Source organism: Pelmatolapia mariae, linkage group LG22 (genome assembly GCF_036321145.2).
Source record: "Pelmatolapia mariae isolate MD_Pm_ZW linkage group LG22, Pm_UMD_F_2, whole genome shotgun sequence".
NCBI lineage: Eukaryota > Metazoa > Chordata > Actinopteri > Cichliformes > Cichlidae > Pelmatolapia > Pelmatolapia mariae.
The window spans coordinates 5,637,996-5,651,565 of record NC_086245.2 but is presented as its reverse complement, the minus strand read 5'-3'; the positions used below and the strand labels follow the sequence as shown (position 1 = coordinate 5,651,565).

General features: G+C 37.7%; 1 protein-coding gene across 2 annotated transcripts; it reads left to right on the top strand.

The window, feature by feature from the left end:
- The first annotated feature begins 1,468 nt into the window (after window positions 1–1,468).
- LOC135932718 (major histocompatibility complex class I-related gene protein-like) lies at window positions 1,469–8,074 on the top strand. Of its 2 annotated transcripts, XM_065470308.1 has the most exons (7): window positions 1,504–1,562; window positions 2,932–3,204; window positions 3,542–3,820; window positions 4,971–5,300; window positions 5,729–5,833; window positions 6,034–6,051; window positions 6,735–8,074. In XM_065470308.1, the coding sequence occupies exons 1-7, from the start codon at window positions 1,514–1,516 to the stop codon at window positions 6,782–6,784; spliced, it is 1,104 nt and encodes a 367-aa protein (XP_065326380.1). In that variant the 5' UTR covers window positions 1,504–1,513; the 3' UTR covers window positions 6,785–8,074. The 2 variants fall into 2 exon arrangements, with proteins under 2 accessions (XP_065326381.1, XP_065326380.1); XM_065470309.1 differs by lacking the exon at window positions 2,932–3,204 and having other exon boundaries at window positions 1,469–1,562.
- Window positions 8,075–13,570: the final 5,496 nt, after the last annotated feature.

Genomic DNA, 13,570 nt, shown 5'->3' with positions numbered 1-13,570 from the left:
TGATGGCAAACAGCACACACCCTACCCAAATCTCTCATTCAGCCAGCATTCCACCTTGGGAGTGCTATCTTCTCAAGTTGGCTAGAAAGAGAGAGCATATTTCTCCTATATCAGCTTCTCTTCATTGGCTCCCTCACATACAAGGTCTTGAATAATCAGGCCCCATCTTATCTTAATGACCTTATAGTACCATATCATTCCACTTTGCTCTTAGACTGCTGGCTTCCTTGTGGTTCCAAAATAAGAAATAGAAAAAAATGAAAATAAAAGCCCATTTATTATAAAATGTTTTAATACCAGAACAGTTTCTGCATGTGGAATAAGCAGTGTAATTGCTGATTGAACATTCATAGTAAATAGACAAAGTTTTGGATATGAAGACAGTCACTGGTGAATCAGCATAAACACTAATTGGCAAAAACATATTTCCCCCCTCTTTTATTATGTATAAAATATATACATATGTTTGTGAGGTGCAGATTAAAATAACATTACAGTAACAACTTTTTATCTTGCTGCTAATTTTGAATGCACCTTTATATTTCCAATAATCTGTGGACACCTGCTGTAATATTTTTTTTATTCTTTCTGTTCAGGCTACATGGTAAATGGCCTGTATTTGTGTAGTGCTTTACTTAGTCCCTATGGACCTCAAAGCGCTTTACACTACATTCATTCACACACACATTCACACACTGGTAATGGCAAGCTACATTGTAGCCACAGCTGCCCTGGGGCGCACTGACAGAGGCGAGGCTGCCGGACACTGGCGCCAAAGGTGTCCAAAGGTGTCCTCTGACCACCACCAGTAGGCAACGGGTGAAGTGTCTTGCCCAAGGACACAACGATCAAGACTGTCCGAGCCAGGGCTCGAACCAGCAACCTTCCAATTACAAGATGAACTGCCAACTCTTGAGCCACGATCATAAATGACACATAGGTGAAAAGATTTGGTATAGACAGCATAAAAGCTGTCAGGTTTTGTTTTTCCAATAAAAGGTTCATATCAGATTTATTTTATTAAATTACAAATTCCCTTGTAATTAAAACCTGTTTCTGTTTTTAGATTTTTACTTTTACTTTTACTTAATATATTTGAAGAGACATTTGTTGAAGGCGTTTATCATCAGCTCATCTGGTACAGGTTTTGCTTAGATCCAGTTTCAGTATAACTGAATGGACTGCTCTGATAATTTCCTTGTAATGGCTGTGCAAGTCTTACTCTTAAACGTGGTTACTAGTTTGGAGATGGTAGATGTGCTATTTTAATATTATTTTATTTGTAATTTTAAATGTATTCATTTTTAAGGCACTGTATATTGTTATGTATTTATTTATTAAGTTATAATTTATTACGGACTAACTTATTACAGACCTTTAATGCCAAAATCACAACCCTCAGAAAGTAGCTTTTATTTTGAAATCAGGTAGTTTCCTGTGGGGGCTGGCTTTACCCAGTTTGAAGGCAGAAAAAACCAGACTCTCACGATAAACACAGCAACGCAAAAGCAACATGAAACCTGTGTATCTATTACTCCTCTGCTCTAATGTGGTATGTCCGGGTAAGATCATACGTTAAATATTAAAAGTAGTTTACTTTATTATTACAGCTTGAATGTGGCTAATTGCAGAAGACAAACTTTTTTTTATGAGTTGTCATATTGTTTGCTCCTCCTTATGCTTACCAGTGGGCTCTGAAGAAATGTAACACACGCTCTTTGTATAGTATGTGTAATGTATTGTTAATTTGCAGTGGTCGAAGTTGTATAATGAGAAATGACATTTTGTGAAGTGTTTCCTCATTAAACTGTCCTATTTGTAAAGTGTTAAATTAGTCTCAGCAGGGTTACAAATGTATCTGATGTCATACACAAGTGTTAACTAAGATTTACAAATGAGTATTAATATTTCTGTGCGGTTTTCAGTGCTCATAAATGTGTGCTCCAGTCCACATACAAAGGAATCTGAACACATACAATGTTTTACAAATGTGTGTGTTAATGTGGTGGACATCTGGAATATTTGGCCTTATCTGGATTTTTTATGTTTGTTTGTTTTTTCAAATGAAACAGCTGATTCTGTTCATCTGGACTTAGCGTTTTCAGTCAGAGAAATATTTCATCACTCATCCAGTGACTTCTTCAGTCTCAGCTGACTCCAGATTCCCCCAACTTTATAAATAGTAAAGTTGCATAACAACCGAAACTCGCACTGTTTCCTAACAATAAGCCACAATTATTTTTTTCAGACTGTCATGATCACACATAAATGATTGCAGACATTCCCAAATTCTGTAAATGGTAAAAGGTCAGGATCGAAGGTTTTTATGTTGCTTTTAAGGTTGGGGAAACCTGCAGTCAGCAGAAGTCACTTGGATGAGTGATGAAACATTTTTCTCTGAGAACGCTACATCCAGATGAACAGAATCAACTCTGGGATTTTCTGACCTGGGTTTTTGAGCATGCATCAAGACAAATAGAATAAATCTTTTATTTTCTAAATAAATATAAAACACAGGAATCTGGGGGAAATCCAGCACTTGAACGCAGCTTACATTTGTCATCCCTCCCAAATAAATCAGGTGATATAATCAGGTGATCTGTGCACTGGCATTTAATGCTCTGTAAGTTAGCAAAAAGAAGGCCACAAATATTCATAGACTTTTTTATGGACAGGGAAGTTTTTGAAAGTGTCAATGATCAGATTTGTGAAGCTAAACATAAATGTGCACATTAATTTTCATTAATATGTTCAGGTTTGGGTACACACATTTGTACTCAAAAGTACACATATATCATTGTACATGCTTCATAATTGATCACACACACCTGCTGTGGAGTCTGATTCATACTGAATTAATCTTATTTCGGATTAATGTTTATATATTTTATTTACTTGTTTACTAAAGTTATAAACATTTTTGTCCCACAGTGAAACATTCATTGGTTAGTTTTGACACTGGTTCCTCTGGAAACCCAAACATATCCGAGTTTGTGGGTTTCCCAGTAATTGATGGCATTCAGATGGCTTACTACTGTGACAGCAGCAACAAGATACTGGAAGCAAGACAGGACTGGGCGAAGAAATTATTAGATACCAACCCTCAGATGTTGGAGTCGCTCACTGACTATTGTTTTGTGGATCGGCCAAATCTGTTCAGATTATGGATTTCTAGTTTGAAGCAGCAGTTAAACCAAAGTAGAGGTGCAGTGTTTTCTGTTATTTGATTTGCCAAATTATCATAAATCATGTATATGCATAAACAAAACTGATTAATGTAAAAGATTGTTAGCAAAATTAGTTATTTTATTTTTGTAATCATCAAACCTCACTAGTGTGCCCTAAAAAGAATAAAATAATTCATAAAAATAATTGTTCTCAATTTTAGTCATGTATTAACAATGTTAAGATTTTACCTTTAAAAATTATAGATCATGTCTCTGTTTTATGTCTTGCATTATGTCTTTATTGTGCTTCTTAGAGTTTATAGCCTTTGAGTTTCAGATGTTTGCTGCAACCTCTGTTTTCTCTCTCGCCTCAGCTGTCCACATTTTACAGATGATAGAAGGCTGTGAATGGGATGAAAACACCGGAGAGATTACTGGACTTTTACAGTACGGATATGATGGAGAAGACTTTCTTAAATTGGATCTAAAGACGCTGAAGTGGATCGCACTGAAACCAGAGGCTGACATTATCAAACAGAGTTGGGATGCTGACACAACCAGAATGAAAGACCGTGAAAAAATCCTCACTAAGATTTGTCCAGAGTGGCTGAAGATGTATGTGGAGAGTGGCAACAGCTCTCTGCAGAGAACAGGTAGAATCACATGACCTGATGCAGTAGTGTTTGTTTTACTTTGTATTATCTTTTGAAAAATAGTTATCATTGAAAGAGAAAATGGCAAAAACGTTTAAGTAGATTTGAAATTTAATGATTTAGAAGGTATGAAAACTGATATGACGTTTTCCTGATAACTGCAGTTTTAGGTTTTGGATCAAAAACATCTTATATACATATTTAGGGCCTCTCTGCAATGTGACAAGATATCATACCTTCAATCACACACAGAGTCAGTGAAGGGCAGAAAGTCTGATCATCTTAAATAATTGAAACAAAAAAGAAGAGGCCATCTCTCACCGTGGTCATTTTGATTATAGCTCCTCTTCCAGCCTCCTTTCTTGTTCATATGCATTTTAGGAACTGAGACATCCTCCAGCATGATGTACTGAGACTGATTTCTGAATAACAGACAAGAGGACAGACAAGATGAGGAAATTAGTGAAATGTCTCAAGAAAAGTCAAAATGAATTGTCAAAATGAAACAGGAAGTTTAAACAGTACCATTTAATAACCTCCCTTTTACTTTTGACTGAGAACATTTATACAGTAATTTAATGTTTTTGTGAGTAAAATTTACAGTCAGCAGGTCAACTTGTTCAGTGAAAGATTGTAATGCAGTGATGCTGTAGTTCATCAGTGGTTTCCAAACAGTGGATGAGCCATTTTGCAGCTTCTCTTTTAGCTCCACCTGGTGGTGAATTCGGCTTCTGGTGATGTTAAAATTGATGGATGGATTAAGATAAAATTTATTATGTTTGTGGTTGAAAGATTATTATTGACATGAACTGAAACTCATGATTATTCATTAAGTATTCTTGTGTTCACAGTTTCATTGCTATATCTCAGAGTGTTTCAGGTTATTTTTAGTCTAAAAGATGTCATATTGTAGCCTCATGCAGCTGCTGGAAGCTGGTGATGAAAAGCTGTATGTGTTATATCATCATATACATTAGATGTTTTAAATGTCTCTTGTATTTATCCTCCCCTCTCTAAAGAACTCTGAATTACCTTCTGTCTGAACAGTGCTACACAGATAAACTTGACATGACTTAAGATGATGATTGTTTGGCTCTAACGACTCTGTTTTGAATATTAGGTTTTGGTTTAATTCCTTTCCTTCTTCCAGTTCTTCCCTCAGTGTCTCTCCTCCAGAGGACTCCCTCCTCTCCAGTCAGCTGCCATGCTACAGGTTTCTATCCTAACAGAGCCGTCATGTTCTGGAGGAAAGATGGAGAGGAGATCCATGAAGGTGTGAATCCTGGAGAGATTCTCCCAAACAATGACGAGACCTTTCAGATGAGTGTTGATCTGAATGTTTCATCAGTCACACCTGAAGACTGGGGAAGTTACGACTGTGTGTTTCAGCTCTCTGGTGGTGAGGACATCATTGTTATCAAACTGAATAAAACTCAGATCAGCACAAACTGGGGCAAAAAAATATTTAACACTGATGAAGGTGAGAGAAACATTTTTTTTGCTCAATTTGTGGATTGTCTATAATGTTTTTGATTGTTTTGTACTTTTATTTTTTGGACACAAAGAAGAATAACTGTTACTGTAGGAATAACTAATGGAGATCCTAACAGAGGAAAACAATCTTTCTATTTTTTTCAATGATTGTAAAATATAATAATTTTCTGTCTTTTGTTAATAATAATATTCTAACTTAATTCGATTCTAGCGTCAAATCACAACAGTTGCAATAGTTGCATACTGACATTTAAGCATACTTGCTTTCCCTCACCAATGTGATATTGTTATCTATGTTATTACATAAATCAGATGAATGTGATAGGATGGATCGACATACTTTTGTTTTAAACTACTTTAACAGCACATTTGATCCTATACGTTTATTTTCATTTGCTTTTCTTTACTGAGCAGAGACGTCCTCTGACATGCTGTTCAACACCATCGCTGCAGTCCTTGTTTTTGCTGTTCTCATTCTCATTGCTGCCGCTGGATTTGCTGTTTGGAAAAAGAAGAAAGGTGAGAGATTCAAAGAAACTGAGTTCACTAATCAGCCAGTACCAGATGGGAAATGCTCAGTTAGAATATTTCTGTTGTACTTTTTACATTAGACATGGTTCTTTCTGAATTTATGTGAGGAAAACATGAGATTTTCAGGCACTTCGAAATGTTAAAAACTCATTTGCTTTTTTTTCTTTCTTTTTTTTTTTAAATTTCAGACAGACGGCCTACATCTTGTAAGTTCCCCTTCCTTGTCTCACTTTGTGACATGCACTCTGGATTTAAAACAAGGATTTTAATAATATTACCAATGGATTTATTCCCATGCTTTTTCAAGACATTTGCTTCAGATCCCTTTATTATCATACAGATCTGTTTAATACTGAGATGCATCAAACACTCTGGTTTTAATCAAATGTTTAATATTAGACCAAGATAATCTGAGTAAAAGAAAATTGCAGTTTTTAAATTGTTTTATTCATTAATGGAAAAAAAGATATCCAAACCTATACTCTGAATGAAAAAGTTGCTCTGAGTTGATTTTCTTAAGTAAACGTTTTTGAGGCAACGACTTTGCATATTTTTTTAAGGGAACTAATTAGATTTTACAGTGTACCTGTCACTATGTAAAAAAAAAATTGTAACTTTTTTATGATTTGCAGCAAAACATGGTGACAGGTTAACCTTCGCATGCATGACCCATGTCTGTTTGTGCCTTAGAGTGAAAAAGATAATTATTTTTTATTAATGAATTCTTGCTGATGCAGTTTCTCTTTCTTATTTTTAGTCTAGCTCAATTGCTCTGCCTCACTTGAACTGAAAAATTGAGAGGTTTTCATTTTTACTTATTGAGCTGCGGAGCATTTTACCAACAGATAAAAATCAATCCAGACTGAAGGTTTTTGATTTTTCTTTTCAGCTCCTGACAAAGGATCTGAGCTGTCAGAGCAACTAAATCAACAAGGCTGACTGTCATGTCTCCCTTCCCACCACATCTCAAAAGGTTCTCTATTAGACTGAGAGCCTGTCACTGCAGAGGGCATTATAGACTCATTTACTCATGAACTCACTTTGTGACGTGTTATCCTGCTGGAAGGACAACATGTTGACACGCTGGTCATAAAGGAGTGGACATGGTCAGCAACATAGTAGTTACGGATAACAATCAGGGACGCTGTGGGGTAATATCCTCCGCTGCCAACACCATCAACCAGCAGCAGAACATCAGTGTTATCTGCGATGTGCATTTCTGGACTCTTTATGTTTGGTAAACTTTATGTTTGGTGGTGGTTTGTGATTGGATAAACTTGTTTCTCTTCTGTTTGTTTTCAGCCTAGCATCCACAGTTTTCAAGATCTCATGTTCAAATTTTGTGTGATGGTTGACAGCAATGACAGCTTAAGCTGATGTAATTTTGTAAAAACTGTGTCTAGGTCAAGGCCACATCCTTCAGCAGGAGTTGTGCTCTCTGAGTGCTTCTGCACTTCAGGTGCCCTGGCTAACATTTCTTTCCAAAAAACACTGAACAAACAGGAGGACTCGGAGAATGCAGCGCCCCACGGATGGCAAGGGTTATACTAAAACTTTACTGCTGTTGTTTGATGTCTTCATTACAACATGCTGAATTGGCTGAAATCTTTCTATAAGCTGTAAAAACCTGAGATGATTCCCTGAGATTATTCCCTTATCCCCAGATGAACAGAATCAACTTTTGGAAATTTACTTACCTGGATGATTGAGCATGCATCAAGATGTAACTCTTCATTGTTTTGTAAGCTTTACAATTACAGTTTGTTTTGTGCACATAGTCACGGCAGTTTTGAGCCTCAGTTTTGTATTATATAACGGCAGGAGCTAGAAATGTTGCTATTATTATCCATTTGGTGAGGAAACGTTCCGATATATGTTTAGTAACCACTTTAGTATTTGGTTTATTATTTAGCTTTTCCTTCTACTCTGTGACATTGAGCAGTACAGGATGTGAAATATTTATGTTCATTTCATTGCAATAAACAACTGCATGAGAGAAGCAAGTCAAAGTCACTCTCGTGATTCTTTCCCCCTGTTTTCAGGGGTAACATGAACACGATCCATCAAAATTGTGCGTAACATAAAGTTTTTACTGATTTTCACATTTGGTGTGACCAGACAGACAAACAGAAGAGATTACATGCTCCCTCCCTTCGGGGAGCATCAAGGAAGTTGTTTCTAAGTACTAAAGATGTAACACTATATTTAAGTTTATACTTTTATATAGATTAATCCTGTTAAAATAATTACCACTTTGCAAGAACCTGGGGGTCACTGTTGAATTATTGCCATTTACATCAAATTATGCATGAAGTTAGAAAATATTTGCACCCTTTGTTAAGAGACCAGAGCAGTTCAACACGGTGAAATCGCACTCTTATTAATGCAGGATGGCACTGAATGTAACTTTACAAAGAATCCAGTCATAATTATACAAACAAGATCACAAGAGCTTCTGTTTTGACCACCAAGTGCCAATTGAGTTGTATTATGATGATACACTATAACACACATGATAATGCATATTTGTGACTTCCAACCTTTTCAAATAGCGATGAGAATTTTTGTACACAAATGCATTCTTGAGTGAATCGAACCTAGCAATGTTTGTCAAATCATTACTGCTTTTGAAACCTAACTTTCAGATGAGTGTTGATCTGAACTTTTGAACTTTGCAGTTATTTGTTTGTAAAAAATGTTTGGAATCATGTATGATTTTCGTTCCACTTCTCACGTGTACACCACTTTGTATTGGTCTTTCAATAAAATTGATTCATGTTTGTGGCTGTAATGTGACAAAATGTGGAAAAGTTCAAGGGGGCCGAATACTTTTGCAAGCCACTGTAGATGAATAGCTGCTTATTATTTTACTGGATCATTATTCTGACAATGACAAGACTGAAGCTACCTTTCCTCTGATAGGTATAATCTCACTGCCAAATTTAAGGTTTTCCTTAAAAAAATAAACCCTCTGAAAAGCCAGAGGTGTGGAAACACACTGGCAGCCTGTTTCCTCTGTTGGGACTTTCCTTATGGCAGAGATGTCGATTTGTGTTGCCCTCTGGTGGTAACATGGAAAAACACACACTGAGCCTGAGGATTCACCGAAATGAAAACTGTTGGTATGCATGCGTTTGTTACAGGTTTCATTCATCCTCGCACATTTAGTGTGTATGTGTTTCTGTTCATGAAATCTGTTTTCACCAGTTGATTATGTATCATATTAGAACAAGATAAGATTTAAAAATACAATCAGGAAGTCAGTAAAAAAGAAGTATAAGAAATCCACACAGCAAGTTTAAAATTTCAGTGTACCTAAACATCAGAAAACAGTGATTCCAAAAGTCCAAAAGTGAAAATTACACGTTTGAAGTAAATTTCTAAAAAATCTGTAGATGTCGTTGTTCAATAGAAAACAAATGGATGCTGTTTTAAAAATGTAGCAAAGCTGGAATCAAGCCAGAGGCAGCCGACGGAAACATCCCCACTGAGTCATTGTTCACATGTGAATGACTCATTACAGGTGAATGCTGACTCTTTAGCCATTTACAGTTTCCTTCTTCAAAGATGACGGTGGGACGTAAACAGATATTAGAAGATTGTGTTTGTGATGTGTGAGTGGTGATAAGATGTCCATAAAAAAGCTAAAAAGTAGATATATAATATCCAAACACGACATGTAAGTTTGACAAATAAACTATGAAAGTTGTTTAACAAGAAGTGTACACAGTTTGTATCTCAGCATCTATTAATTATTGGCATACAGGCTATAGTTTCCATTTGCCTTCAGTTGTGTCGTGAAGAGCTGCAAAGACAGAAACACAGTGTTGGTGAAGACACTCCTCTGGTCCTCTCTAAAGATATTCATGATACTCTTTTTCAAATTACTAAAGAATTTGATTTGCTTGAAAATTCTGAGACCAGGGTGAGAAATTAAAATAAATGCTGATTTTGGAGCCAAAAATGATTATTATCATAAACTACAATGAGACCTCATTGTAACACTTGTGACTAATTAAAGACTGCTAAATCTAGTTTTAGACTCACCTCGGTTTGTTCTGATCATTCCTTTGTCAGGTTTGGTGATGATGCTGTCATTAGAGAGCTGGAACACAGTTTTATCTCCTCCAGTCTTCAGCTGTGACCGATGAAACATTCAGATCGACACTCGTCTGGAAGGTCCCGTCATGGTTCGTGATGATCTCTCCTTCTCCATCTTTCCTCCAAAACATCACGACCCTGTTCGGCTAGAAAACTGTAGTGTGGCAGCTCACTGGAGCGGAAGGAGTCTTCTGGAGAAGAGCCACTGAGGAAAGAACTGGCGATACAGAGAGACTGAGAGGATGAAAATAAAAGATTTGTCTTTATATGATCAAGATAGGATTTCATTGTTCAATATTGTGTGTTTAGTGGGTTAATAACTACTGGCAAATCTGAAAAAAATCTGGGCCAGACCTGTTTGCTGTGTGGGTTTGTGACAACAGTCTGTGGCACTGGAGTAATCCATGTTAGAGTCTTCAGGTCCAAAGATATAAAGTCTTCTCCATCATAACCGTAGTGTTAATAACCAATAATGTCCCCGGTCATCATCCCATTCACAACCATCCCTCTGCTGAACTACGTGGACAACCTAGAGACTAGTAGAGTAAAGGAGTAAAGTACAATGATATCCCAGAGCACTCATCCATTAGAGATTAAAACAGAGAAAGCATTCTTTAATATGTGAGCAGATTGTCACTTTGTGCTTCTGTAAAAACCTGTATAGCTACAACTGTTTGACATCAAGCCAGGAAAAACATTTTTTCTGACATACCTCCAGTGTGGTTAAAGCATTTCTTAAACTTGTTACTTTAGGATTTAAAGATCTGTTTACAGTTCTGTGTGCTGCTGTTCCAATGATCGCCTAATACGGTGCTCATCCAGTCTTGCCTGAGCTACATTTTCTTGTCACGGTAAGCCATCTCTACTTCGTTAGGTAAAGCATCGGCTACAAAATCTGGGAAATATGTAATAAAAAAAAAGTGTGAAATAACTCAAAATGTGTTTTACATTTTCTCCAAAATAGCCATCCTTTGCTTCGATTACTGCTTTGCACACTCTTGGGATTCTCTCAATGGGCTTCATGAGGTCATCACCTGAAATGGAGTTCCCAGAGATGCTGAGCTTGAGCTTGAGATGCTGAGCCACTTGTTGGCGCCTTTTGCCTTCACTCTGTGGTCCATCTCATCCCAAACCATCTCATGACTGTGGAGACAGGACTCCATCACTCTCCTTCTCAGTCAAATAGCCCTTACACAGCCTGAAGGTGTGTTTGGGGTCACTGTCCTGTTGAAAAATAAATCATGGTCCAACTAAAAGCAAACTGGATGGGACAGTGTGTCGCTGCAGGATGCTGTGGTAGCCATGCTGTTTCAGTGTGCCTTCAATTTTGAATAAATCCCCGACAGTGTCACCAGCACGCCTCCTCCTCCATGCTTGGAGGTGGGAGCTATGCATGTAGAGACCATCCATTCACCTTTTCTGTGTCACACAAAAACACAGCGAGTGGAACAAAAGCAAATTTGGACTCATCAGACTGTCACCAAGTGGTCGGCAGGGTTATAAAAGAAATAGTAAAAACGACAACGCCACCTAGGGGAATTTCACCCCCAGGAAATATATATTTAAGAAAAATAGATAAAAGAGGCCGCACAGTGTTGTGGAAATGACAGTGGGGATCACTAGTCACTAGTGGGGATAGTTACAAAGCTTTCTTCGTTATGAATTAGCATACATGTTTTTTATTGAACATTTGAAGAACCAGCAACCCCCCCCCCAGAAACTCTTGTAGAGGACATAAAGTCAGAGATAGAAATGACAAGGAGCAGGTGCATCTAGTACAGGTAGAGCTGCTACAAAACCCCACAGAGCTCAGCAGCCAGCTCAACAAATTCTGGATCCTTGGCTTTTAGTTAGCAGTTAGCATTAGCAGCACATGCTGCGTCTGATGTGAAAGGACCTTTATGCTGCGCACTTTGACTCACAGCAGTTCTCCCGGGTCAGCTCTGACTTTGTGTTAAACTAATCCTAAAGTAATAATAGCATTTCTAACCAGTAGCGGTTTTAGATACGGGCGACACGGGCGGTTGCCCGAGGCGGCATCGTGGTGGGGGGCTGCATAACGCCTTGTCACGCCTGCAGTTAGTGCAAAATGCGGCGGGACGATTTTTAACCGGTAGTAGGAAATTGGATCACATCACTCCGGTTCTGGCTTACTTACATTGGCTTCCCATTGAATTTAGGGTTCGTTTTAAAGTCCTTTTATTGGTTTTTAAATCTTTAAATGGTCTGGCTCCTGTCTACTTATCTGATTTGCTGAAGCCACATGTTCCTCCTCGCTCGCTCCGTTCCGCTGAGCAGCTGTTGCTGTCGGTCCCTAAGTCGCGGCTGAAATGCAGAGGAGACCGAGCGTTTTCAATTGCGGCTCCGATGCTCTGGAATAACCTTCCCCTCCAAATTAGACAAGCGTCATCAGTGCAGGTCTTTAAGTCCAGATTGAAAACCTATTTTTATTCCCTGGCTTTTAACTCTGTAGGAAACTAACACCTTCTTATTTATTTTATTGTATGTAATGATTTAATGGTATTTTTAATTTGGTAGTTGTTTTGATCTGTGTTGTTCAGCACTTTGGTCTGCCTGGTGTGTTCTTAAAGTGTTATACAAATAAACGATGATGATGATAACGGGCATCGGTAAAAAAAAAAAAAAAAAAAAAAAATTGCTGGTACTCATGCTGCGCGACAACCCGTTCTCACGACGTCATGCCAGCGCACACTGGGGATGTCACAGGCACCGATCGGTTTTCTATCGCCCATTTGCTGGGAGTAAGGGCGCCCTTCGTTTGCGAGGTGCGCCTGCTGCTTGCAGCACAGGGAGGAGAGGGCGGGGCGGCGGGGGATTCTCTGGCTGGCTGGAGCAGCATCTAATAACCAACTCGCAAAATAAAAGAAAATTAAAACAAACCAACAAACACGAAAACAGCAGACATTATGATACAGACTTATAATTTGCAATAATTTGTTTTTCCTCGGTGCGCCTGCTCGCTGCTGAATTCAAAGTAAACTTTATTGTCATCTCCGCTACATACAGTCCAGTATATGGAGAGACGAGACGACGAGGCTCCAGTTACAGCAGTGCAAGTAAAAAAACAATAAATATAAGAAGAGTAAGAAAATAAATATACACTTTAGGACTCGGGGTAAAGGGATCAATAACAATTTAAAATTTATATTTTATATTTTGATGATTTAAAGTCTCACACACAACCCGTGGAAAGGAGAGGGAGACCTGCTGCTTCCAAGTAGAGCACATTTCATTCATAATGTTGTAAATCCAAGCCCATTATGTATTCATGATTTGAATCCTGGGTTCAAAACGATCAGGTGCTCAGTTTAGAAAAAAAGAGAAAAGAAGAGGAGGAGAAATGAGCAAAAGATACAGGTAAGCAGATGTGTCATTGGATAATGGCAGGTCATCCTGAAACAATCAGAATCAGAAGACTTTATTAATTCCTAAGGAAATTATGTGGGTTACAGTTGCTCCAAGAAGAAATGGTAATAATAGTAACAGTAAAAGACTAAACTCCAAACAATACATTATGTTACAGATTTTAATATTAATTAGTCATTGTCAATTGTTGATTTGTCCTGTTCTCATTGTATGAGGAATTATGATGGCTGTTTGGTA

Excerpts from the sequence above, each read along its gene's own strand:
- LOC135932718 (XM_065470308.1), top strand. The coding sequence starts at position 1,514 with ATGAAACCTGTGTATCTATTACTCCTCTGCTCTAATGTGGTATGTCCG. Across the intron at positions 1,563-2,931 it reads CTCTAATGTGGTATGTCCGG|TGAAACATTCATTGGTTAGT; the intron begins GTAAGATCATAC and ends TTTGTCCCACAG. Across the intron at positions 3,205-3,541 it reads GCAGTTAAACCAAAGTAGAG|CTGTCCACATTTTACAGATG; the intron begins GTGCAGTGTTTT and ends CTCTCGCCTCAG.